The sequence below is a fragment of the Varroa jacobsoni genome, unplaced genomic scaffold, assembly GCF_002532875.2.
Source record: "Varroa jacobsoni isolate VJ856 unplaced genomic scaffold, vjacob_1.0 scaffold_1200, whole genome shotgun sequence".
NCBI classification, from domain to species: domain Eukaryota; kingdom Metazoa; phylum Arthropoda; class Arachnida; order Mesostigmata; family Varroidae; genus Varroa; species Varroa jacobsoni.
The window spans coordinates 192,881-220,473 of NW_019214102.1; the positions used below are offsets into that span (position 1 = coordinate 192,881).

A 27,593-nucleotide genomic window follows, 5' to 3' on the forward strand; every position below is an offset into this window, starting at 1 on the left:
ATAGATAGATAGATAGATAGATAGATAGATAGATAGATAGATAGATAGATAGATAGATAGATATATATATAATTACCGCTGCCGGACTACCCTGCGCTACATACTACGAAGTGGGTACGTACATTCAGAAAAAAATACCGATTTTTCTGTTGTCTTACCTGGACTGGTTCCCCGAGGCGATATTACTTTGACCTGTCGTTCTATCTGTCTCTCACGTCGAACCTCTCCGTCGCAAGCTAATCGCAGATAGGAGTCACCGCTATTTACAATGGGCGGTTCGAGTTTAATGCGCAAACCTAAGTGCGAATACTGCAGCCCACTGGAGCCAGGCAGTGGCGCGTATGGTATTAGGGCTGATGCTGGGACCTTGAAGAGTAACCGTGGAGACCATCATAAGCAGCGGCAATTGGGTCGAGCAGATGAGACATCATGATTCAGGCAAAGATCGATTCAGTCGATGAAAAATTGACGAGGCGATCAGTATCGTCACATAAGCGGGGTTCACAAGTCGCCCGTATCCAGAATCCAATAACGGTCCATTCACGTAGAAGGAGGCCCGTAACCAACGGCAGAAGAGACAAACGATAACACACGGAAATTCATTAGAAGCCATGATGCCACCGTTCTAGCTGCAATGACTGATAAGCAACCATACCAAGCATGCTATCTTCTACCTAGCGCTATCATTCAAGTGGACCTTTGTCATTTATGAGTTGAAATGGTGGTATTATGGAATCGTTGTGTAAAATTGTTTGCCTACTTTACGACAAATTAATCTTGAATTTGGTTTTGTGCAGGATTCTTTTTCAGAAATTTTCACGGTAGTCGTTCACACCGTTATTGGCAGCTCACGCTGGAAAACCTATTTATCAAGATCAGTCCAATAAGTATATGTTGATAACGTACACTCTAATGTTATTTGCCTACTACACGTGGTGCCTCCATGGTCTGATTACCTTAACAGGTGCTATTATTCATTTAAAAATAACCTCTTTTATTCCTACCCCCATTTTTCCTTTTCGCCATTCAACCTATTGGCAACTAGATAGTTGAAGTACAATCGACATATGAACCCCTGCTCAATGCTCAATGTACACACATAACTGCTGTATCTACATAAGTATTACAAATTCTGCGGGACGCTCTATTCACGAATAACAAGGCCGAAGAAGGATACAGTATGGCAGTGTTGTTATAGCAGAGGCCGTCCCAATTTCGTCCTACTGCTTGCCAAACTGGTGATGATGACGATGGGGTTCATATTCCTATGTACACGGAGCCGAAAGAAAACGCAGTGAACTAGACTCATTGTCCGCTACAAAGTGTACAGCGTGTCTCCACTAACAAAGTGGCGTACCCAAACGATAGGGGTCAAAGTCATTTAGCCTTACGAGCGGCCACAGTCAGTGGGCAGTGTGTCCTATGGAAATCCGTATACTAAGTCAGCAAAATTGAGCGTTTCATTCATTTAGGAAAGCGGGAACGGTCGCTTGCTAACAGGACGACTGGGTTGCCAACATTAACACATTATTCCTCTTTATAGGAAGTAAAAGAGAAAATAAATTCGCTGGTATCGGCACTGCCCCAAACGAGGATCAAGTTGTATAACGTAATGGGGCAATCACTAACCTGTCTCGTAATCGTTAAGCTTCTATCAGAGTTTAAACTGGCTGGGTCAATTACATTGCTTTAGCATATCGTCCCACCTAGACAAACGCGATTTGCACCGTTCCATCTGGTTCCGAAATTGGCCTTGTTGCCGACTGAGTAGTTGGACTATATTATATCATGGCCTGATAGAGTTAGGTTTAGAGGCCAAATGTCTTATACAAGGTAAGACGCACAGCATGTGAGTTGCTTAGGAAAACTTCCATAATTAGCGTAAGTTCAAGTTGCTAAGGGCTGTTGAGATGAGGCGAAGAAACACCGGGGAGCACATAGATAGACAAAGGCGGACGGCGAAACTCGACGGAGTTGGAGGCCCAATGTGTTTACCCAAAAATGAGCAATCGACTCTGTCGATTCTCTAACTACCTGGCTACCAAGTTACATGAAGTGTTACCATAAAGTTACCCTGTTGTTATAATAAGAGATCTTTTATCTGTTGCGTCGAAAGGCACGACTTGAATTCAGGTTTATCATGTTGTCTTCTGTCCTATATTCAGTTGGCGTCCTCTTAGAAGCCGCATTGAGACTGATTCGCTATGTCTGTGAAGCTCGCGAACGTATCACGGCACTATGCAAATACGTAAATCCGTGAAACTCAACAAATCTCCCTTCGTGCTTCATACGAATTTGTTTAATGGATTCTTCTCAAAATAGCTTATGACTAATTACCTAAGATCATCGTTTTTAGCCAGGTAGATGCTAGAACGGCTGACGGGCAAATCCAGTATTCGTTTTAGTTTTTCTTGTTTAATACGAACATAGAAGTAGTACCTTGAATTGATTGTTATCTTCGATGACCCTCATCTTAGAATAGTACCCTCAATACCGCGCAATGTTTGGTCTTCATAACGACAGAAGCAATGTGCATGAGGACTGAAAACGAAATTGTCGGGCTCAACCTTAAACACCCTACTTTGCTTCCACGGTTGTAATCATCTAATATTAATAATCCATTGTAGTTCAAATATTACATAAAAATTCGATTTCACTGGCCCTGAATTTAAGGCGCGCTTACTGTGGTTTTCTATGAACCGGGAAAAACTTCAAGTTCTCTACGAGAAAATCGCGTACGACATAATAAGTTGCCGCAGACTATTACGAACTAGGGGGTGCTAATGGGCCCCTATGCATTATTTTTAACCCATCGAGTACTCGCTTTAAAGTTCATGTGTAACTAAGCTAGTACGCTTAGGAAGTATAGCACACCACATCTCCGCGTCACAGGGCAGGGGCAAATAATAATCGGTCCCCAATGACTTTAAAGGCGACAGATACGACCACGTAAAGGGCAATCTTGGGGCTAGTTAGAAAATACTATTGGTAGTTATCGGCCAGCCCGTTATGAAATGTACCCCACAAAATTGACTTGTGTGTAATTCCTTACACATAGGAAATTATGTAACTACGTTAAACAGTAGGCCGTAGCCCTTACCGTTTACGATATCGAGTGCTATGGCGTGTGGTTAGGGTAGGTCGCGCCGTTGGAGGAGCAGCAAAAAGGTGAGGACAACGTTTCAAGGTACGTTATTTAAAGATCGTCGATAATGTACTTGAGCGTAATCGCTGAAATATTTGGTCACTTTTGATAGAATATTTAAACATTAATGATAAAGCCAAATCTGTATTCATTAGGCCGAAATTCTTCTGCTAGGCACGAAAAAGGACTCCATTGGACACCAATAAGAACGCTTTGTATCACAGTACATTTTGCCAAGCAGTTCTTACTGCTGTCATAATGTTCAATGTCCCCAAAATAATACCAACAAAAGTGTGACACCTTAAAGCGATCCTTTTTATGGACCTAGTATAACCTAGATTAATACGGACCGTTAAATAAGGACGCTTGCCTTTCTTTGCTGAATCGATTACTTGAGCAATACTATTAATTTGTATTATTCTAGGTATAGGCATCGCTGCACGCACGCACGCCTTCAAAGATGCGACCCCTGACGGGATCCGTTTAAGCATTTCTTTTTACGTGAATAAAGGTTTGGAATCACCTTCCTGTCACCTTACAGCATCGAAGACTTGGTTCGATTAGGAGTTTCACTAGGGTAATTGTGACGGAGCTCCCGAACCAAAGACCCGAGCATTTAATTTAACAAAGTTTAAACTGGTTATTTCTAACTATAGTAATGGCTAAGGGCGACCAGGTGTCGCTTCTGAAGTCCTGCTAACTGGATGTAGGTACGGCACAATTTATGCAGGTAAAAAGACCTTACAGTCATAGAATTGGTGCAAGTTGTGTAGGCATCTCAGAGTACTTCTCCAAATAAAGATCTCTTTCAATTCTACTATCTTCACTTCAATGTAAGCCAGGTACCCACTGAAATATAATAGTTAAGAATCGAAAGGAAATATAACAGATAAAGTTGGCCGTAAAAAAAACTGCCGTGAGGTTAACAACTCACCATGAATCTACTGATTGCTTCTTTACAGAGATTAACAGTCATTTTGTAGCTGGAAATGCTAGAAACGCCTGTCTGTGCAGGAACGTATAGGACACACAGTTCCAAACATGAAACCGCCTGTATATGACTGGACGACTGCATATAAATAGCCAGACAACGCTTACACACAGCCGACTGCGTACGTTCGTACTCGGTAAGCTAATATTCGATCCCTTGGTGACCGTTGCAGCATATAAAACTGGTTGTCCTTCTCTGGTCGATTGTCATCGTGCACCAACTATTCCGTACGGACTACTAGTATGACGCATTAGAAATCTGGCATTGCTAAGTAGATAACTCGTCAGCCTTGTCAAAATATTGAGAACCCTCTTCGTTTGACCATCTAATAGCAGACGACAGCTAAACTCGACACGCGGCAGAATTGGTCGCCCTGAGCTGTCGACCGGTCGACGTTGCGTACTTTTGGCGGAATTTTTTCTTAGGATCGGGGGGTCTTTCACCTATAGAATAACAGAGTGATAGGGAATCGTGCTTTACATCAATAATCACATCGCTGTCCCATTGGGGAATGTAAAGATCACGATGTTGGTGATGCATCGATGGACAGACTTCTGTCGGTGAAGCTCGATATCACTAATGTTGTTAGCGTAGCCCAAGGTCCCGTTATGGTAGTCTCTAGTGAACGCTCGTATCAGAGGTTAAACAAGGAGACAGACACCCCTAAGCACCGTTATAAGCTGATGGGGTAGAAGTGACTTTATAATTTGATGTCGACAGTGCCGTCGGCTCATGGTACCGAGATTCCATTAGAAATAAGTAATGCAAAGCATAATTAGAGCTTTGTCTATTTTTAGCGGACCTCGAAATCAATATCAGAAAATCACCTAACAGTAGTAGTCAATAGCACAACTACGGTATGTCGCAAAGCTCCGCTGCGTCCCAAACACTGGAATGGAATGGAACCCCGTGGTGAAACTCTAAAAGAATATCAATATGCAAATGAGCTTCGGCATCTGTGGTACTGTCTCCGAACCCCTTTCCGCTAGTTACGACAATAGGCTATTACTTGTCTTTATTACTTTTTTATTATATACCTAAACCGTTATAAGAGGGTGGGTTACAATGGGACCACTGTCGACGATGTGGACAAACAGCCACTTATTTACTAGCTGTCATCACCCAAGAGAGCAGCTGTGATTAGAAACCTTGGAGGTTTGAGAAGGGGCACAAGCGATATTAGAAGATGGAAAAACACTGGGTGCAGTCTGTTTAGTATGAGGAACGCACAACGCACGCTTTTTAAAGACTACATGTTGTCTACTAGAAATAGTATGGGTATACACATAGGCGACTCAATAAGGCCTGGCGAAAACTAGGCGTGGCAACACATAACAGTATTAATAATAAAATAATTATAATAATAGCATTTGTGTGTTCAGTTTGTTGTCGCTAGTTGTCTTACCGGTTTATCGTTGATCCGCCAATTTAGCCTCGTGGCAGGCTTCGACAGTGGCGACGTGCAGTTAACATTGATGACGTCGCCGAGTGCGTACGTTATTAATCCCTCTTTGGTCGATTCCTTAATCGCTGGCGGAGTTGTTGGCATCACTAAGATGGACGACGATTGAAAAGGCCGAACGGTGAAAGAGGTCAGTGGATGCAGATGAAAGCGAACCCAAAGGGGGTGAACGAACATATTTATATGGTAAAACGTCACTCCAACGGCCACTCAGTCCTCTGCTTGGCTTTCTCTATTTAGACAGATAGAGTTATCTTTACAATCAGTTACCCTTCTAAATTCACTATGAATTATATTATGATTTTGATTTATTGATTCATTGGACATTAACTGAATGCAGCACGTGGCACAGTGCCACCTTGAGCAGGTTCTATCGTTAGCTTCCGCATCGTCGAAGCTCTACCTTGAATTTCTGCTGGGCATATACACAAGATGATAGCAATAATTTATTGTGAACGCATTTAATATCCACAGTAGCACTCTAATTTAAAAATGCCCGGGTTGTGTAATTGACCCTCCGTTCAAGATGAGTACGCAAACGTCAACATGACCGTTCACAGCGCAATGAGCAGCTTGCCTACTTTAGACCTAGTAACGGTTTCTGCCACCTACAAGGCGCAGGAAAAATAGCATAATATTCGAAAGTTTTTTACCTTAATCATTGGCCGTTGCAACGATAATTAACTGCCGCTTCAATGTTGTTAACTTTAGATGCATCACATGATCATGTAAAGTTACAAAGTTAACTCGGATGCTTATTTTTCTCTTGGACAGACTGGTGAGTAGTTTAGTGAGGTTTGTCCGAAACTACCCTGTTCACGCTAAACTGCGTTTAGTTCTTCTAGGCAGGCACAGTAATGGGTGATATCGACAACTAGCATCCTTTAACAGGCCACCAAAGTTATTGCTGCTAGATCGACCTGCGTTCGGTACAGCGTAAACAAGCAAAGGTCGTTTGTATGACTGGCCATGTCCTTATGGCTGGCTAATCTCATACTCTAGATCCCGTCATTGATATGGACTTGATATCTTCAGCTTATATTTTGGCCAGCTGCTGTAATAGGACTTTGAATACGGCATTACATTGAAACAGGTCTGCACGTTACTGCTGTTCATAATAGAACTATTACGAAAACAGCGATGATTTACAATGCATTAATCATCCGCCTGTAGTTCTGAAGTCCTTTGCCGTTTGTTACGCCATCGACCCATCGTTGCGAAAGTTCCTCTTTCATAAAGTTACACCCGATGCCCTCGTCAACTCGATATCCATCTCCCGAGCTTTTGGTGAAACTTTTTTACGCGTTTGTTAAGTACCTGCATGTAGTTTATCTGGGCGTTTACGTTAGCGCTTTCGTCTCTTGCTCCATTAAAGCCACTCCATTCTCAAATACGATAACTTGAAGTTGGATCCGTATGTAATTATAACGTTCCCAGGAATGCTTGTTGTTAGTTGTGCCGTTAACATAGGCTTTATCTGCCAATTTATGGCAAGTATATAAAAGGCCACTTGTACCGATAATGCCAAACATATTTTAGTCATAATTATGTTTTGGCAGTACATACATATATATATATTTCATAGATCAAGAGACTGCCCATTTTCTATGTATATGTCGCAAAAAGCTGCATACATTCTTGCCTACATTAGTGAAACTAACAAGGGGTAAAAAGAACTGCCGATTATGGAAAACAGTTGTTTACCATACGCGCCTCCACGTCGCCCGTCTAAAACCAACACGAGACCCTTTTTTAGAAAGCTGTTCTCCGAATTATCATTTGTTACAAATACAATCAAGCTAAATCTATTTGCCTCAGGAAATAGATATAGTGTTGTAGATCTACCTTTATATATGTATATATGCATTGAATGGGCCCACGGGCTTCAGGCCAAGCTTGTTTTGTGATTGATTTTGTTAATTTTGCTCACCGATATTACACCCAGCTTAAGGTTAGTTATAAGAAACACCAATACTTGTCCTGTTATAGCTGCCCCATTATAAGCTAATGTGCTAACTTTTTCCAGCTTGTTCTGTTATGTTTACCAGGGGGCTGAGCCCACTCGTTGGTGATGCTGCATTGGCTTTTGGTGCATTTTCTGCGGTATAACTACAGAACCTTTTAGTGCTGGCTGATTCTCTTTAATTTCGGAACATGCGTGAATAGGGTGGTCTTTTTTTCTTCTGTCAGTTTCTAATAATAAGTAGCTGTAAATATATGATAAACATTTTACGATCAATTCGTACAAGTTAACATATTGATTTTGTTCGTCTCAACTTGTTTATTTTGTTTTTTTTTTATCAATAATTACACATTTTACATAGATTGAGGGTACGGGTATGTCTCTGTTGGCATACTGATTTGATTTTGGGACATCACTAAAATTTTAGCTTTGCTAAAGTTTACCTGGGGCATCCGATGGGACCAATATGGTTTAGCAATTTTCGCTCAAAAATATCAATCTTTGGTATAAATATACGCATTGAATGATTATTCAACTCCTCAAGATCTAGAGACTAGTATCGGGGAAAATTGTTTGCCTTCTAAACGGGATTTTCAACCCAAAAACTGAGGCATATAACCCCAAAATACTTATCCGATATAGCCTTCCATGCCTGAATACATAGATTTTCCGAAGATTTTGTCCCAGCGTTACTTGGGATCTAGTACGCCCCTCTTTACGCCGAAGTATCAAGTTTACATATAAAAAGATGTACCCTATTTTTATCCAGCTCGTCAAAATCTATCGACTGGTCTAATAAATTGGCGTCAACAAAATGTACACTTTACGTAGGAAAATGTCGCTGATTTTTTAGTGTTTTTCTTAAAAGAATTGCAAAAATTGTCCAACTGGAATATTCGCCGTAATGGATGCTATAACTTTTTAATTAACGCTTATTAGAAATTAGCTCAAAAAACATTCAAAGGTAGCTAGAGATGCATTTCCATTTCATTGTTACGTAGGTAGAACGCCACGTTTTCACCCATTGGAAGTATTTTTAACTTAAAAACTGAGACCTAAGCATAAAGATATGCACTGCATTTTGAATCGGTTCGGCAAAAGTTTTTCATCGGTATCATAAAACTCCATGTAAGAAAAATGCTATTATTTAGTGAGCAGGAAAAAATTCAAAGAAAACCCCACTAAAAGACGGCGCGCTTCGCAACTTCTACATATATACAAGTATACTACAAAAAATCAGTCTTATGCACATCTTTATGCCGGATGCTACTTAGCAATCCGCCAAATATCAGCCCGACCCGATCATTTCAAGAGGCTGATTTGGGTCGGAGAAAAAAATGAATGAGTAAATAGACACCGAGTTTTAGGGAGAAGTGTGTCAGCATTCTGGACACCAAATTCGGTTCACAACAGGTATTGACGCATTATGCTGCGGAGAAAAAACGGACTACTGTTTATACTAATAGGGAAATGTATGTAGAATGTTATTATAAAGTTTGATCTTTTCCGTCGAATAGAATATCAAAGTAAATAGAAATAGTTTTAAACAATATCCATGTAGATTCCTTTACATTTTATAGATATATAAATTCTAAAATTTTCTAGATATAAAGATTTAAAAAAAAGAAAAAAAAAAACATAAAATGCCGTTTTATTTTAGCGTATTATTTAAGCTATGTATCTTTGGAAAATACGCGAGCCAAACTGTATGGTATACAATACGAGACAAGAACTCCTTTATCAGAAAGGAAGTAAAAATGACATAATTACAGTGATTTTGTTGCTATACACGGTGAGCTGAGCTCCGTATAAAGAGACGGCTTTCGTTATGACCACTACCTCAAATGGCTGAACTGAAAACAATACTTGCAAGTTTAGAATGCCCACCAAAAAGCATCTCGTGATAAACATCATATAACGGATCAATAGTGGCATTCGGGAAAAGTTAGGGGATGATGACATACGTTTGTTTAGCCGACCTAACGAGTGGAGCTCGGGCAATGAGGAACATGAAACGCGATAGATACGTGTGGCCTCATCAAATCATGTGTTCGTAGTAAAAACTGCTTTAGCCTAATTTCGTTTAGTAAAATGTTTACATCTTTTCTCGTGTAGCGTAAACTAGAAGTTGACTCTGCAAGGCCAATTGTTTCACATACGACATCATTCCGATAGTTTTGTTTCGAGTTTTTGCACTAATTGAACTTTCTATGCCTGACCTTAGTGACTGATATGTGATTCACTTCTTTTTGATACCTTCTAAGGAATCAATCTGTCTTTCGCACTCTGGGTGAACTGAAGGACCAGAATCTACCTGCGAACTAGATGTGGCCTTTGTGCTATTCATGATGTCTTATGCTATCCCGTCCATTTCGTACGCAATAACGACTTAGCTTACAAATATTCATTTGATTCTTCCACCTATGTTTAATAGCATATACCTTTTAGAGGAAAATTTATATTGCCGTTCTTGGCCTGGAAATGAACCCTGGCACGTAAACTCAATGACCCCCATGTCGTTTTCGAGTAGTTTCGAGAGTATTATAGGCTACCATACCTTATAATTTCTTTAATTTAAAATCTCCTTTTACTTTCTGAACGGACTCTTGGTTAGGATAGAATCTAAATAACGCTATGGCTAACTGACGTCCTACTGCTTTTCTTTTGCAACAAGCCACTATATTATATACTGTACATTCATAATATATATACGAATATATAAGTGCATATTTGTTTGGCGTACCATTGGTGTGTAGACGACCCTTTAAAAAGAGAACATATAACGAAGCTCAAGAATTTGTTAGAAGGTTTAGAATAGGCTTAGAAAATAATGCGAGTAAATGAACGCATTTGCCGGTAGTATATTTTGTTGATCCTTTTTGCCCTTTTTAATTGGCGGCTCATCTAAAAACGCCAAAAGTTTTAAACTTACTGTAAACTTCGAGGAATTGCTCCTGGGCAACAGTCTGAAACGTTGGTCGCCCTGCCGTCACCTCACACTTGTACACACCTTCTGCTTGAAGGCTCACGCTCTGCAGGAATACGTTGCCCTCGAGGGAAATGTGTTGCTGTGATATTCGTTGGACAGCATGGTAACACATAAGATACACAATTAGTAGAATGAATAATGTGATTCATGAATAGAAAGCAAAGAAAAGAAACAATTTAAAGTTCACATTAGACTTAGAACAAATTATTTCCACATGTGTAATGTCATGCTCTGTTACTATCGTACTATATTTAACTGGTCAACAATTTGTGTTTATTACCTAGCAAATAACTGTACGTTGAGACAACGAAAGCTTTTTTTAACTATGAGCTTTTTTTTATATACGATAACCATATAAAGTCACCAAAGCATCAGTACAGGCTTACGTACTAGCTTATTTCCCAAAATCGGATTCTTTGCCTTTAACGAGGTTTGCTTTCACCCCATAATGAAACTATTTGGGTAATATATTTAGTGTGTCACAGACGTTCGAGTTCAAAAAGGAAACGTCGGGAACACATCTGCTCATGTTGGCGTAGCTCCCGGCGTGCTTCTGATCGAGCTTTTTGTAAAAGAACATTTAAATCTTGGTATCCCAGTGAGAATTCTGGCGAACCAGGGCTCTTACGAACTATACTGAGTCAGTGAATCAAGTGCCACCGCAAAACGGAAACAAATAAGATTCTGAGTGCTGTAAAAAGTTACCAATTCCGTGGTATTACGAATTTTGTAATATAAAATTCGTACGCAAAAATCATATAAGCAAGCCAGGCGTTGCAACGAGTAAATATACTGCCGACTAATCAATCGCGCCCAGAGAAGTGAAGGCTAGCAATTCAGTGCGTAAGGAGTATTTCGTGCTACGTTTTACGCGATATAATTAAAACTTGCACAAGCAGAAGGTATTACAGGCCGTACAGGGAATCACCATTTGTTTACTAAGAAACAGAACCGGATAGTCGAAGCTCACTGGAGCCGATTGAAAAATGGGGGTATAAGTGGAAGACTGTTACGGCCAAACTGGGATAGGCCTTACGATACGTACTTTCTTTCTCAAAAAAAAAAAACAGCTGCAAGGAGAGATGCCAGGAAACGGCAAACATGACGAGCCCTTTTAGAGAAAGGTGTAAAAGGAGATACCTTCTAATAGCAACGAGATATCCGGCAATCTCGGGACAGTACGATGTACCGGAGGCATCCAAGGAGACAACAATGGAAGACCACAAAAATGCTGCCATAATAGCTCCATATTTTAGGCCGTACAGCGAGCAACAAAAAGAGGTTTGTGGAAAGGTCGCCGATGACTCACTACAAGATTCAGTTAACTGTCAAGGATACGATAACAGGCTTGAAGTCGCGATGGTTGGATGAAGAACCAGGACTAGAGAAGGAATATCGCTCAGGGCTCCGAAAAATATTAAACGGTTATGAAACAGTTTTTTGCGCGGTACCCGTCTGCCGGAGAAGTTCTGACCCTGTCTGTTGGTAACGTGATACTGTGAAGTGTTGATGCATTGAGAATGGACCAGGAATAAAAGACCAGGGAGTCATGAAACAACAGGCGTCTGCGAGAAGCCTCCAAGTCGGAACGATGAGAGCAGAGGAGATACGCACTGGCTTCTTGAGCACCCTTTCATAAGTTATCGAAAAAAAAATAAAGCGGCATCACCGATAGCATATTTTTGATGCTCCATATCTTAGAGAAGCGGGATGGGCTGTCGATCTAACGAGCGGTCGAGACCTGCTTCAGTAAACTCGACTATTGCGTCGCGTTAATGATAAAAGACGGGCCTACCTTTTCGGACACGGAGCTATACTCGCAAAAAAGACAATTTCAAGAAAAGAAAACTTTCTATGACAGTGGCTTTACGCAACAACATGGACTTTTTTCTGGTCGCAAGGAAGATCGAAGATACAACCGAAGCTCAGCCTTCCACAGGGCATGAAGCTCCGAACACATTCCAGAGAAAGAAAAACGGCAAACGAAAATGTCTTACTATATACCGCGATCAACGGCCAAGAGACTTTATTTCAAAAATGAGTATCTTAAAGAGCGGCAAATTTACTGATCTGCTTCAATTGGCAAAAGACCGAAGACAAGGCAGATGGAAAAATGGTGTTACAAGTGTACCACAGTGACCCATGTCGCCAGAGACAGCACAGGTGACGCTGCCCATCGCTAGAGATGCGACGAAGATGGGAACTCTGCAAATTTCATGACTTGCACGGCATACCTCAGACGGTCAAGGGAATGGGAAACGGTAGAAAACAAGCTTCTCTTTCTATGAAAACAGCATCTCAAAAAGAGACCACAGCAAACTCAGCAGCGTGAGGGAAGTAGCGGAAAATGTGGCACAAAAAGAAAACCTAGCAAGGATCACGCCTGCTGCGGTAGGACAGCCAAACTAAATATTTACAGCCTTATAGGTCAATTTAAACCGGTGTCGGGGGGCGCATGAGGTTTTTGATGTAGGAATTAATGGCCGTTTTAGGTAGGAAAATATTAATTGTCAATTGGGCCCTCCGGATAAACTCAAACGATTAGTCGTTTTTAGCATTTGCGTGTACTTTCTAAAAGTTTTGGCCGCTTTGAGGCATTGCATCTTTGGGATTCATGGCCTGCGGTCAGTTCAATATTTAATTAACAACAAATGTAATTCTCACCAAATCATTGTCAATGCCAAGAGGGTTTTGGCAAAGAAAAGCTGACTCTTGCAGTCGTCAAGAAGTTACTCAATAAAGTACATCAAAAGAGACAGAGAACGCGAAAGACTCGAAAGTTTGTGTTTCTAATTTCTCTATACGTGAAGAATAGCTTGTACATGAGGAACTGAGGTGCCATCAAGTGGGCGCTTCAAAGAAAAGTAATTTCTCCTTAGCTACGGAAACTCATTTCATCATACCTTGCAGGTAGGGTGTTCAACAGTAGCCACGAAGGGCGGAACATCTTACCCGATGTACTCCAAGAATTGGTATTAAGCCCCACCATGCAGAAGTTCATATACCATGACAAACTTAACACGCCGGACCTGCCGAAAGGCGCCGAATATGTAGCATATGTGGATGACGTGGTTAGTGCCCGAGAAGAAGACAAGTCTTGCACTATTTATAAAAATTCGGACAGAAAATTCTTTTTCAGATTGCACAGGAGAAGACTTAGAGTGTTTCTTTGTTGCTCTTTGGCCGACGGAAAAAAATGCTGTCTGCCTCTGGCTGCGTTAACATGATTTTCAACAAGAAGAAAAACACGGATTCTACTTTCCATGTATAGGTCGGTAGTAATCAGAGCAGCAAGTGCGCATGACCCAATCTCCACAGAAGTATCCTAGTACGTAGCGAAATTCCGACATGGGAACTACTAGCTAGGGAAAGCGCCTAGCGCTATTTCGAGGAAGAACTAGACTCCAGAACAGCACAAGAGGCTACACCGAGGAAGCGGCAAGAACAATGAGCCCGGAATACACCCCAAGATCGACTAGGGCCATAGACATGCACTCTGATTCTTAGAGTTGTCATATGGTATGATCGGCCATGCGGAAAACTCACGCATTACGTGACCCAATTCCTGACTGGTTGAGGCAAGTTTTAGACACACATGGCGAAAACTGAAAAAACACAGAGGGCTACGTGTCTCCTCTCCTTCTATTCGCATGGGTTTTCTTCGCAATGATTACGCAATGGAAGAGACTCGGAAAAATCTGGCGCATTATAGGAACTCGTACTGGACGACAGCCAAAGCAGTAAGAAGTCGGAAAAATTATAGATCGCTGATTTCGCTTTCTTCCGCAGTATCATGTGTAAGAAAGGGCAGCTAGAATGGTAAATACCACGACGAATGGGGAGGTTTTACACTCTAGTAGAAGTGCGAGAGTAAACTATTTCGAGCCTTGCGCCTGGAGGATAACGAGTAGCTGTTTGTCCTATAGGACTTTGAACAACACCAAAAAGTTAGCGCCTTTGAATGTTATTGGTAATCCAACACTTGTGCCCCGCTACGTACCGTTTGGAGTACATTCTGGTGCACCAAATAGTCCATAAACAAATTTCCCACAACTGCATAAAAAAGCGAACGCATCGTTTGAATCGAGCGTAGTCGAGAGAAAGCCGGACGACGGATCGGCGCAAGTGACTCGATGGTTTCATATTGGCCAGACATCGGCCTGTGTTTCAAATCAAAATTGACAGCCTGACGACCCGGCCCTTGGACTACCTCCTCCGAGACTTCTGTAGGAAATTGCGACCGGTGCAAGAGAATCGTCAATAACACGATCACACATTGTTCTTCCTCGGTAGACCTACGCAGAGCAGCACTACCCATTGTTGGTTCCTTCATAGCCTTATAACGATTCTTCAACAGCGCCTGTCTATGGTTTCGTACGAAATCTGGCTTCAGTCGGCCAAAGCGCTGTGAGCGCAAAACCAAATGGACCACCACTGCGGTTCAACAAAAGCCAACACCGCTGGCGTAGCAGACCCGGAATCCCTTTGGGTCAAGGGGAACATTTGTGGACGGTGGCAAGCAAGTGGGGAACGCCACTTCAATTGATTCTGTTATTTCACAGATGCGACACGAATCGAAAGTCTGGCGAAAATCTCTGCCCAGGAACGGTTTTGGATGAGAAGAAGGAAACCTCTCAACATGCTTTGAAGGTCTGTAGGATGTGCCGTTTATATATACCTACCGATGTCTGTAAGATGAAATTTAATGGATGTGATTACTTAAAGGTTTAGGCTACAGATGGTTACTGATAAAATTCCACTATACACTAATAATGTAGAGTGATAAAGGCTAACTTCCGAAAAACTTTAATTTGTAAAAATATGCATTAACTTCAACTCATAAATAGGCATATCCAATTCTAAAAGTATTTATAGAGGCATATATATCTGAAACTCGCATTGCTACGAAACCAACTTTAGAGCTGTAGGTTGTATGGCATTCCAACCGGAGGATGGGCTGAATTAATAACGACACAAAAGTGGTCTCCACAAATCAACAGGTTCGGGGGTGTCCATGGTGTGCTCTTTACTCTTATGTTTTACCTAACCGACAATTTATATTTTCGATTTTATTTCTACTATAAATTAGTACTCTGTTCGTCAAATGTGACCGTACAACTTCATTGTTTGTAGATTACGCATTGACGTCGGTGGTACTGTGCTGAAAGATCTTTGCAATATAGAAGGGAAAAAAGGAAACTAGAAAAATTCTAAGACAGGGACCCTTCCGAAATGCATTGTCGTTTACATCCCCTAGATACACACGTTGGGGGCATATTGGGCATGACGCGATTTCCACTGTCATTGTCTATATATATAGACCGTAATATGACAAACACATTTCTGTGCCTGCTAGACAGTTATTCCAGATAGATGAAAGGGGTAAATAAAACTACGGGCGATAGCGATATGGGCCGGCTCTCTATTAGAACCAGAACCTCCTTCCATCTGAGGCGACGGCTTGCTCGCTTGTCCTGCTTGCTTGCGCAGGTTCCATTGGACAAAATGGGGCAAACGAACCTTTATGCATGTTATGGTAGGTCTTTTTAGTACGCGCAGCCATAGACATCCTCCAAACTGACAATGGGCTTTTCTGTAGCCTTTTCCTCGTTCTCTTTCTTTTTCTCTTTCTCATTTTTTTCTCCCACAGGCGCTTTCTGTCTTTGGCAACGACTGCTGAAGCAGGCGAGCGGGTCTGCTCCGTTCAGGTGATCCCAGCGGGGGGACCCGGCCCACTAAGCTCGTAATCAATCTGTGATTAAAACGCCCCTTATCGTTCCCCCGTCCCGCTGTCGTTACGCGTTGCCCATGTTTTGACCCCGAATCATGCTAGTAATAGCCCCCATTTCGTGTACCCCCTAGCCATTCGCTTCCCTGGCAGACAGCTGCTAGCTAGCACACGTCGTATCTCAGGTGTCCTCGGTAAACCACGGCCAAGTGTCGTGTGACCACCTCTTCTTGCGCAGAGGCAGCGGTGATACAACAGTTGCCCTCAGCTGCTACTGCTGGGAATCAGGCAAGCTTAGAGCCTTGGGGCAGTACTCAAGCTACGCTTCGTGGCCACCCGCCGGTTGGCATCGCTGACCGAGGGAGTTCCCTTTATTTTTGCGTCGGTGATCGCGATGCGCACACCGTATATATACGTGCGTATAATACGCGTACAGGCGACGCTAGGGAAGCAGAAAGGGGTCCGGAACGTGTGGCGACTGCGAAATCTCATTTTCCCCATCAGGGTGATCCGGGCTGCTATCCATGGGCTCGTCTCACAAGAGCCCTAAAACGGATGCGTCAAGGGAAACGCGCAAGAAGAGGGCAATGTCGACAATAGAAAATCTAGCTAGAGAGAATGGGCAATTCTCGGGGCTGATGCAGCTGAGAGCCAGTTGCCCTACTGCTCAGATTTAGAAGTGATTAGAATAGATTTGGAGTGAGCTGCCAGGGACTTCCGGTTTGTGCTGTTCTTACAGGACAGATGCCACCGTGTAACACGCGTCGAATCCGTAACAGCAGTTAAACGTCTCTTGTTTGTGCGTGCATGCTGAACCGCATATAGAAGAGACGGTGTGCGATGTGCAGTTCATACGGGACAGCGAGAGACTAAACGGGACCAATCTTTCAATGCGCCTGGTACAAACTGCAAGCACAATTCAATAAAACCCAGCGGGGTTAAAGCGACCCGTTGCGAATGAGTAGCGTATACTAAATCAATTAGTTGACAATGCTTTGATGCTAAAATTGGTTTTCTATTCGGTGTTAATAGTATAGGTAGGTAGGTAGGTAGGTACCTGACAAAGTGAAAATATAGTGGATTCGGTCTTAGCAATAAATGGTGTAATAATGATGAATAGCTTAGGAAAGTGCACGAATTTAGCGATAATGAAATAAGGTTATTTTGAGCTGGCTGTATTTCAAATAACATGATCAAAAACATGTAGTAAGGCATCATCCCAGATAGTTTTCTTGTATATCATAACAAACAACAACATTTATTTGAATATATGAAAAAGCCTTATCCTGTACTTGCGGTAGTTTTAACATAGCAGCAAAAAATTTTGTAACCGTGGAAAACACACTATACTTTCCCTTCGAGGAACGTCCACATTTATATCATAGGTCCGTATGCTTTTTTTTTTTAAGAGAAAACACCGTTTGCGTGTTGTTGACGCCAAACGATCCCATCATTTTTTAGCATAGGCTTAAACAATTATGTCTTCGTAATGCTTCTGTAAGTTGGCCGATTCTTCCGCTAACAAAATGTCTACGTTCTAACGTCCTATTCGTTACGAGCTTCCATAAAGGTAAATGCGATGAAGATCGATTTGTGTTTCCCAGTACATACCAACCCATATCGTTATAGGCAAATATAGTACCTACACACACAGGTTAGCTACCCTTTCTGGCCTAAAGTTATTGCGTCTTTGAAATGCTGTATAAGGTTTAAGTGAATGAGAAAGCGTTTTCGGCAACAACGCGGCAGCGGAAATCCCGAGCTGCCTGAAAATCTTATTACGGTCTAAACATTAATCGAAGATATTTTTGATTTATGACCTAGCGGGCATTTAGCTAGTGATAAGCTGCTATCACTATTCTTAGCTATTCTGCTAGTCTTAGCGCTACACATATGGAATAAGATGAGGCGGCGTAAATCTTCGGAGATACTTATACATTCTCTTTATTGACAACTAGCTATCGTACATTTAACTAGGAATATATGTGCACGATTCCTTTATTCATTCGTAGTAATGACCGATTTAGGCAATATCTTCATTAACTTTTAGCCTGGTGTTATGCAGACTCGAAGCCATACCTGCCTGGTTTTAACCAATACTATAATAGTCTCCGCAGCATTTTCACAATAGAAACTCGTTTCATAGCTGCCTGTCAGCTAGCTCAACAAATCTACAGAGACCAAAATCCATATAGAGCATTGCGTAAGAATAGATTGTTACGGTAGAGGAGTTAATACCCACAATTTAAAAGGACCAAGCAGGAGAAGGAGTGACGGCCTATACAATATTTGCCTTGTCTCCGATTCAGTCGGTCGATTCTCACCTGAAGGTCGAAGGCCTGGCTGCGAATATAGACCACACGTAAATAAAATCAAAATGCAAGGACTATTACGAAGGCCCTCACCATAATTTCTATAGGCACACATGTACATTTAAATCTAGTTACTATACATTTAGGTACCGACTGTCGGTAGCGGTGAATATAACAGGCGATAATAAGTGGATAATGCATTTGTTAACGTTACCCAAGCGTATTGACGACCACTTCGTATGTTTCCATGGCGTTTACTAATAGTGACGAAATTACCAATGCGCTAGCGCCCCTCCCAAGTGGAATAGGGTTTGTCGTCGAGAGAAGCAGCAGATCCTGGGATGCCGACGAGGTAAAGCTGCGGGGCAACTCAGCTGCGAAAACGCTGGCGAGTGATGCTCGTGAACGATGTGAGGTTCCGCTTAGGCGAAGCGCGCACGCCTTTAGTCAGCATCGACCGGAGGTTCCGTTACTCGAATACTTTTACTGAAAGCCTCTTCCCACAAGTATGAGCAGAAGGGGACGCATTTGTATGAGCGCGTCGCACGATCGCCTACCTGCTTTACCACCCAGCGTTTAATAACTCAGCCGTTGCTCCTGTCTTTTCCAGTGAACTCAAAGTGTTCCCAACTTGAAGAGACTGTGAGCACTAAGGTCGCATAGAAGGCACGGGCGAAGATGTTAAGTTCTAATTAATGGACTTAGAAACGCCCATGTGGAGGAATACGCAAAGGGACCGATAGTATTTCTTAGATGAGTGAAGTGGCGCTCGCAAGTTTCTGGCCCTCCGGTCGTTCGTTATGATAGGGAGCGCTCGATACGAATAGCGGCATGGGATGGCGCTGCAACGCGATATTCCTTCGGTACCCACCGTGCCTACATGGACGTAAACAATTTCTGTTTTTCATACATGTTATTTATACATCGCAGTTTTTGCGTTAGTTTACCACATGAATATATGTTGAAAGGCAAATGATGAGGAGAGAGTTTTATGCTAATTTAAGTGTGTTGATTTGCTCTTATTCATTACTTATTCCCACAGTATCTGCACAAAGAAAGTAATATCTATACTTAAGGTGGCCCATTTTCCGAGGCGCATAAGGCGGCCGCATTACTGTTTCCTCCGTTAGCATATCACTACTAGCGCTTTCTATCAGTATTAGCTATTACCTTATATTATAATAGTTACTTGCAATGATTGCGCAAGCACCAACACGTCATATAATAACTAGATAGACAATTTCAGCAGCGACGGTACCTGCTAATTTTTCGTTCGCTTTAATTATTAAGTAACCAAGTGTGTCCGAGATCACAGCATGATCAAATGCTTTTATGAAGAAACATCAAATAACAGACGCCGTGCCAGTTCGTGTGTTGATATATGTACACATTTTGGGCCTTCTTGATCTCTTTAATAATCCGTTAAACTAGCTTGAAGAATTCATATCATAAGCACTTGACAAAACAACAAATACGGCCACGTTTGGCTCTCTTCTATTGCCAAAAAGCGCTTACTACATGGAAACACATGCGGCTACAGCCAAAATGAAAAGACAGCTCAAAACGCAGCTCAGGCATGCTAGTAGTTCTGGCACGAATAATTAATTACCTCTATTATTCATGTTTTGTGTAGTAAAACCTAACTATATAATTTTGTTCCGCATCGATTTTTTCACGGAAACTTGCTGTATACAAGTATTTTCACTATAATAATCATAGCGGCTCGCATATGTGTACAATGTCAAAAATGCGACACCCTTATCCTACTTGTATTGCTTCTTCTATTGGGAAGCAGCTGTGTTTTTGGGAAGCTGCTCTGTTTTTGGGATCTGAGCAGATGTGGCTTTGAATTGTAGTTCGCCATGCGCCTGTCCAAGGCCAGATCACGATTCAGAACACGAGAGAAAGAACCTTTTACATTCACCCGCCCTCTCTCATAGTAAGAGTTCGGCCTCTATTTTCGCTGTCTCGTCGTCCCGTCCCGTCCCTGTTCCGCTAGAACAATCGGAACGCGCGAGGCGCCGAAGCGTCGCTGCTTCGAACTCCGAGCTGTTGCGGCAGAACTCCGCTCTGACAGAAGCTGGAAGCATGAAAAGGGGCGTGAAGAGACAGCAGCAAACGCATATAAGTCGTGTCTCCATGGATCACGAAAGCGCGGACGCAAGCGAATGTCTCATTCTCCTTTTCTATGTTGTGTACAGCCTACCGACTACCAGAGGGGAAGAATGCAAGATATCCGAAAACAGAGACGAGTATTAAAGAAGAAGCGAGGAGCGGGAGTTTTAGCCAGGCTTTCTATGTTCTGCCAACGTTGGGAAACAAGAGCGCAATAGATCGTGCTGAGTCGTTTGCTCTCGTTCTGGTGTTGACCGATAGCGTTGGAGAATTGCGTTCTTCTGACGGCAGGCTTTTCGTCGGTACCATCCTGTCGCCCTTCCGTATGCTTGCTTATCAGTGCACGTTGTGGTCCGCACTACTGTTACAAGTGGTGCAAAGACTACTAGTTAATGCACGAGGCGATTTTATGGCACGTTAAATTGTAGATGGTCCTGCCCTCGGTATTTTTGAGGCGTGGTCAAGCGCTGTTCGTCTCGTCAAAAAGAGGACAACAAGAAGCATCACTGTGCTGGCGCTGGGCATGAGCACCGGATTTGTTGCTAACGATTAAGCTCAGACCGATTTTCGCTGTCGTTAGTTGCATTGTCAATTGAAAAGTTTACGAGAATAAAGGAACCGAAACCGTCACGGGTAAAGGTAAAGAATACCATAACACAGAAGAAAAACCAGGGGGCTAACTAGCCTGCTTCATTCCACATAGACGAAAGAGTCTCAGATATAAAGATGGTGCACGGGCATGCGGAGATCAATGAGTTCTTGCACGAACAATGCACTCCAGCGAAAGCGACCTAATGAGGATACTATGGGTCGACGGGCATAGTCTCGTCAAAGGTCCTAGTGAAGACTTCGTCTCTGTTTATCAATTCATGTAGAGAAATGAGGGAAGACACCGAGAAAGGGTCGTCTCTATCTGTTGATTATATCTACTCGTGACAATATCGACCGAGACCGAAGTCGGGATTCATGGAAACATTGTTTAAGTGGATGACATGTTTTCCCAAGTAAACGCTCTGTCGTAGCTAAATTCTAATCTGATAAAATACAGAAACCCGACGAATCAGGCGTAAGCTAGTATAAATTGATATATACAATATCAAGATCTGCAGCTAATGAACGCTTCATTGACCGTTCGAATGGTATATCTGTTGCATGAACATGGGTAGCAAGTAAGTCTAACAAGCAAATCCTCGATTTGTACCTCTCAGTCTCAAAACTAGTCACGGCACAACATCTTGTTTGCACTTAGCAAATTCAAAAGCTTCAGACCTTTACAAAAAATTCAATGGTCGTTTACGAACGTTTTACTTTCGTTATAATCAAGTAATATGAATCATTCCAACGAAGCAAGAACTTCAAACGATTTACGAGCAATAATAAACGTTCTTTGATTCTTTAAGGCATTCCGCTCATAGCAGTTCTGGAGGAAAGTTTGAAGGGAAAAAACTACAGTTTAAACTAGCCCTATAGGCGAACATAGCTGTGACCTCGCGCTGTGGCCGCCGTTCGGCCAAAAAACCCTGTCGACAGTGGCTTAACAATGGCTCAAAATGACGGCGGATGAATCAGCTTATTTCTCGTCTCAGAGAACTTAATTAGCTATCTGCGCTCAGTTGCAAAAACAAGCTCGTACATATTCTCTTCCGTGGCTTTAGATAGCCATGGCCCATACTTTCATTGAAACATCCATTGGCCTCACATCATAGCAGCCTAACTTTCTTTTCCACTCTTGACCCACCACCAGCAGCATCATCCTTTCCCCATTCTGGATCCCCCACTATTATTCACGCTCCAATGAGTGTTCCACCCGGGTTTTAGTCCCATCACTTAGGCAGTGCAGCTCTGAGCATCTCCACAGTGGCTATCATTCCTAGCCATCTTTCTCCAATGTTCTCGCAAGTCGATCCATCCGACAACGCATCCATCGTGCTCTAACCACATCTCAAAGCTGTCGTAGAGCCCCTCTACTCGATTTCGTTCGCCGATGCCCCCTACTCGTTTTTATCGATCACGGCCACTGACGGGCAATACGGTTTTTCGTTCTGTCGCTTTGCTCAACGCTCTGTTCGCCTAACAGTTTCCGTAGCTCGTAATCTTTCGAAACACAAGATCTCCGCGTACATATCGTACGAATACGGGGTCGCTCAAACAGCGCCCACGGTAGCGGCAGTTTAGATACGAGGGATGCTCGAAATAATGCGCGGACACGGAATGGCACGGTTATTGCAGCGGGCATCTCCAAGCATGGGAAAGAGCTTGGGATCGGTGCACAGCTCGTCCCGATCCGGCCATATACACAAAACTAGGCAAAAACCAGCCAAGAGGTCAACCCCCTCCTGTGGAGGGCCTGCGGCATAACATGCTGCTGGATCACTCGAAGCTCGAAATTAATTAAATACATTTAATACAAATTGATCGGGATACGAAATTTGCAGAAGATCTTAGGAAGTGCAAAGTTATCTGAACAGTAAGAACGCTAAGAAGAATAGATAGAGCTATGATATTATTGGAATAACAGAAGACAGACGTAATTAAGGTACTGCCGAGGAAAGCGAAAAAAAGGAACGGGCGGAGTAATAGAATTTGCAGAAGATGCTTCTTGTAGATAAGATAGAAGGAGGACAAAGATGTGAGGCCATTGAAGAAAAGCCCACTTGAGGTGAGGTCGTGGCTTGGAAAGTAATTTCAGACAAGTGTGCCCATGCTAATATTAAAGACCCCCTGTATGTGTGAACACTGAGTGAAAATATGCACGAATTGGCTTTAGGGTAAATGCAGCATGTGGACCGCTCAAAAAGGCCAAGACACACCGATATATTTGGGAGCTGGCGTGGTTAAGAATAACCGCTATGATTCGACAAGCGAGGCCAACGATGATAGACATAAAAAACTTGCTTAGCGTATGTCCGTTAAGCTGAATGATACGTGAATGTATATACGCTATTGACGGTACATGCTAGTACATGGTTCTTTGAGATTATGTTATCGGCAGATTCAATAAGAAAGAAAAAGAAATAAGAAGTTATATGCGCGAGAACGTTTCAGATATGTTATGTATACACATTGCAACGGACACAAAAGGGAAGGTCACTAATTCAAGACAGAGAAAAGACTTTTGCTAGATTTAGTTGTAGTTTATTCAGTGTTGCCAAAGCAAATGTCAAGCATTATTAGTCGATAAAACTGATCGACAATTGCGCGATTTGCTCGTATCCAGAACATTTTTTTTTAGGTGCGCTACAAACGGCTAAAAATCAAAAAAAAAAAAAAAATAGGAACCCGTGCGGAAAAACAGCTCATTTGAATGAAAGTGAATCAGCAATTACAAGATCGATTCTGTTTACAGATATAGATAGAATGAGACACACAGCCGACACCTCGTAATTGATACCTGGATAGTGCGTCATTCTGAGTGAAGTCACCAGTCGGCTTCGTTATGCGGCTTCGTTAATAGCATTAGTGGTCTGTGCTGGTCGATGATGCATGAAAACTCTATCGCAAATTTCACACGTTTAAATAGATACTGTGAAGGCATCATACTCACGTCTATATGAATGCCCGGCGGTTCGAAGAAGTCCGGCTTGTTATTCGAATAACTGTAGAACTCGGTATTGTTGAAGTACCATTTTACTGCGTAGAAATCGTCTGACTCGAGGTCGTACGAGCAATTGAGCCACAATGAGTCGCCGACATACGCAGTCCGTGGGATATCAAGGCGGTGAAGTCGCAAAGTCTGTACCACGTCACTGAAACCTAAACCGATAAATATAAATGTATAATAGTTGGTAATATAGGCATGCCATAGAAACACAATCTAGGTTGACGCATAACAGGGTACACTGCAAACTATTTGTAACTATTCGAAAAAGCTCGACTGAGATTATCAGACTAGTTAATCTGATTAGAGCTAACTATGTCGACCGAATTATGAACCTGACATAGTTCATTTCATTAGGAGGGCCTGTTTAAGTTACATTCTTAAGGATATTAAGGTTCAGTTAAGGGAAAATCATTCCTTTTTCTAGTACATTTTTACAGTCATTTCTTATAGCAGGCACCCTAGGAAATTTGTCTTTCAGGTGGGAAGCGAGTGCGACGACGGTAATGATGATTACTATATAAATAATGCAAAAACGCTCACAAACGAAATGACTTTTATCTATAAAACGATATTGCCTTCGGTGTGGACAAGGACACGTCCTATCTGGGACTGTTGGTTGACTTTAGATGGATGGAAGCTACGTATGATACAACCTGATCACTCGATCGTGCGTATTGGCTTGTATCAACAAATACTTTAGGACACTTAACCATGCTAAGGACTCCTTTACCAATGTACTGATACGTACGAGGGACAGTCATACTAAATCCAACATGTGCTAGCGTCTAATTAAGATCACGTTGAGCGATTAAGTTAGCAAATATTTGTTTGACCATTAGCATAAGGCACAGGCATCGCTTTTTTCCAATTGCAAAATTTGTCGACAACACAAATATAAATCTAACATTTTCAAAGCTTGAAAATGCGATTGATGTTTTATATGTATTGCCTAAACGTAGTTTCGTCATAGGAAGATTTGACATAGCTCTCTGTTTATTTAGCGTGCTACAACTAATCAGCCACACGACACACATAGCGTTACTTACAGTTATGAGTGTATAGAGAAATCCCTATTCCTAGCTAAAGGTAAACTTAGAACTTTACACATTGTTTACACGATTTTCGAACGCAGGACACTCGTATGGAACTTCATTAATGCGAATCTCGGAAGGCCACATGGCGGTTCCCTTTCGTCCTTATCTCCATACATCATCTATCCAGTAACATTAGGACATGTTACAACTGTATCGGTACGCTCCATCATCGAATACTATGCAAATAATATCCGTCCGAAAACGCGACGATTACCAACTCTACTGACGCCGTTCGGGAAGCGACACTCAGCCGGTACGTAACTAAATCGAATTACAACACCCGAATCTTCACCGCGCGTTGGCCGACCCCAAGTTCGTTCTGAGTACTCAAAAAATATCTATTTAGATTCATGAGTCTCGGGGGGTTTTTTAAACACAAATTTTATGTTCAGTTTACTAACGAAGTCGCACTTTTGTCTGTTACAATAACGAGGAAACGTGCCATTTTTAAAGACGATCTCTTCAAAAATCATTTTATATGGGTAGATATTAGTAGCTCATAAATGAGCCTTTACGAAAGTTCCGAGAAGAGACTATACCATCATGCAGAATGTAGCTATGAAGAATGGCCTATATAATGTCATCCGTTGTCGTGAACTTACGAGCCCCACCGGACACTCTCGAAGATCTCCGGTACCCTCATTTATCATGTCAGGTCCGTCATATCGAGGATTGAACAGGGTGTGAACGGGATGCCTAGATTCCACAAGCGGCACCTAGGCGTCTCAACCTGCAGAAACTTGTTGAATAACGTATTGCGTTTAATTCCGTCAAGGCTATAACAGCTGCAATGGTAAGAGCCACTGCAATTGAAAAGAGAGGCGGAGCGTGACCGAAACGTTCTTGTATAACGCGGCTACTTGATGCTATCGGCAGATTTTACTGTTACCGCGTTTTACAGGCTCTACGCGGCTTCAGCTACGAAATCATGGCAAAATTTGAGAGCGCTATACGCTACAACGTAGACAGACTTGCTCCACCGGCTATACAGAGCCTTATGTCTAACACAGACGAGCGATTTTTGTGGAAGTTGCTTTCGGTCGAGCTTTGCGGATCACTGGAAAATTCTACTCGCAGACTAGAGTCATGCCCATCTGTTAAATGTATCGAGCAGATATCCCAACGATGATTCGTCGAATCTCAGCTGAGTGTCGTTTTATTCATTGGTTGTCATATTCTGGGGTCAGCAGAAGGCTACATTCAGCCTAAATACGATGCGATCTGTACAGCAGTCGCCCGTAGAACGGGTTTTCGTACGATTTGGGCGTGCATTGCGTTGTAGTTACCTATAGTAAAGGCGTACCCCTGACTTCTTAACCGTAGGTCTTTAACACACAGCGAAATTACCAAATCGACCACTCTGATCACTTTTAAGTCAATTAACGATGTTTTTTTTTGTGTTAGAAGGTACATGCAGTTTTCGTGTACCGACTTGCGTCATTTACCGACTACCCTCGGCTACAAGTTATAATCTAAAAAATGCACGTAAAGTTTTCTCTCTGGGCTCATTTTGATTTCGTCTAATTCATCTTTGCGTTCTAAATTAGTTTTGTTTGGTTCTGCACGCATAATCCCGTAATTAGTGCACATGTCTCTCAGACCTAAATTGAAGTTGTGCCCATGTCGTCGTCGTCGTGCCAAAGATGCATACTTCGAACACTCGCTCGTAATCGGCTGTTTCAAGGCCCAAAACGATTTCCAACTCTATACATTTATAAAGAAATACGTCTTTGTGCATTGTAGTTGGGCTGACTAAAATCATTTTGAGCACAATCGATGACAACGCAGCACATTATCTAGGGCATAATTATCCACGTTACAAAAACGGACATATATTAATTAGAATTGATCGTGCGTACTCATACGACAACTGCGACTCAGAGAATCACGTAAAGTTAATTTTACGCCAGATCTGATGGACCAGTAGCACGAATAAGCTACAGTCATAACCCGTAAGTTATAACTAATTTCTCCGCAGTAGATCTATGCAATGGAGGCAAATTTGGCTTGGTGGTATCTTTGGGCTAGATTGGAGCAGCGTTGTTCTACTTTCTACACAGAGCTTTAGGTTGGTAGCCAGAGCTTATCCATGTACAGTCTGTGGTCTGAATCTCATAGTCTCTAACAATGATAATAAGCTTCATGTGGGCATATAGTTCGAATTTCGGCGCTGGCTTTCTCTCGCTTCTCTAC

The 27,593-nt window shown here is 42.2% G+C and overlaps 1 protein-coding gene across 2 annotated transcripts in view; it reads right to left on the bottom strand.

Moving 5' to 3' along the window:
• Positions 1-27,593, bottom strand: part of LOC111267555 (uncharacterized) — a 76,454-nt gene that overhangs the window by 25,955 nt on the left and 22,906 nt on the right. For both annotated transcript variants that reach the window (XR_002684705.2, XM_022845831.2), the window contains exons 2-5: positions 24,250-24,458; positions 10,494-10,629; positions 5,542-5,687; positions 159-366 (exon numbers count right to left, since the gene is read on the bottom strand). Coding sequence is in view for 1 of the 2 variants with exons in the window: in XM_022845831.2 (XP_022701566.1) it covers positions 159-366; positions 5,542-5,687; positions 10,494-10,629; positions 24,250-24,458 (699 nt within the window). In the remaining variant the exon portion in view is untranslated. The remainder of the gene's footprint in view (positions 1-158; positions 367-5,541; positions 5,688-10,493; positions 10,630-24,249; positions 24,459-27,593) is intronic.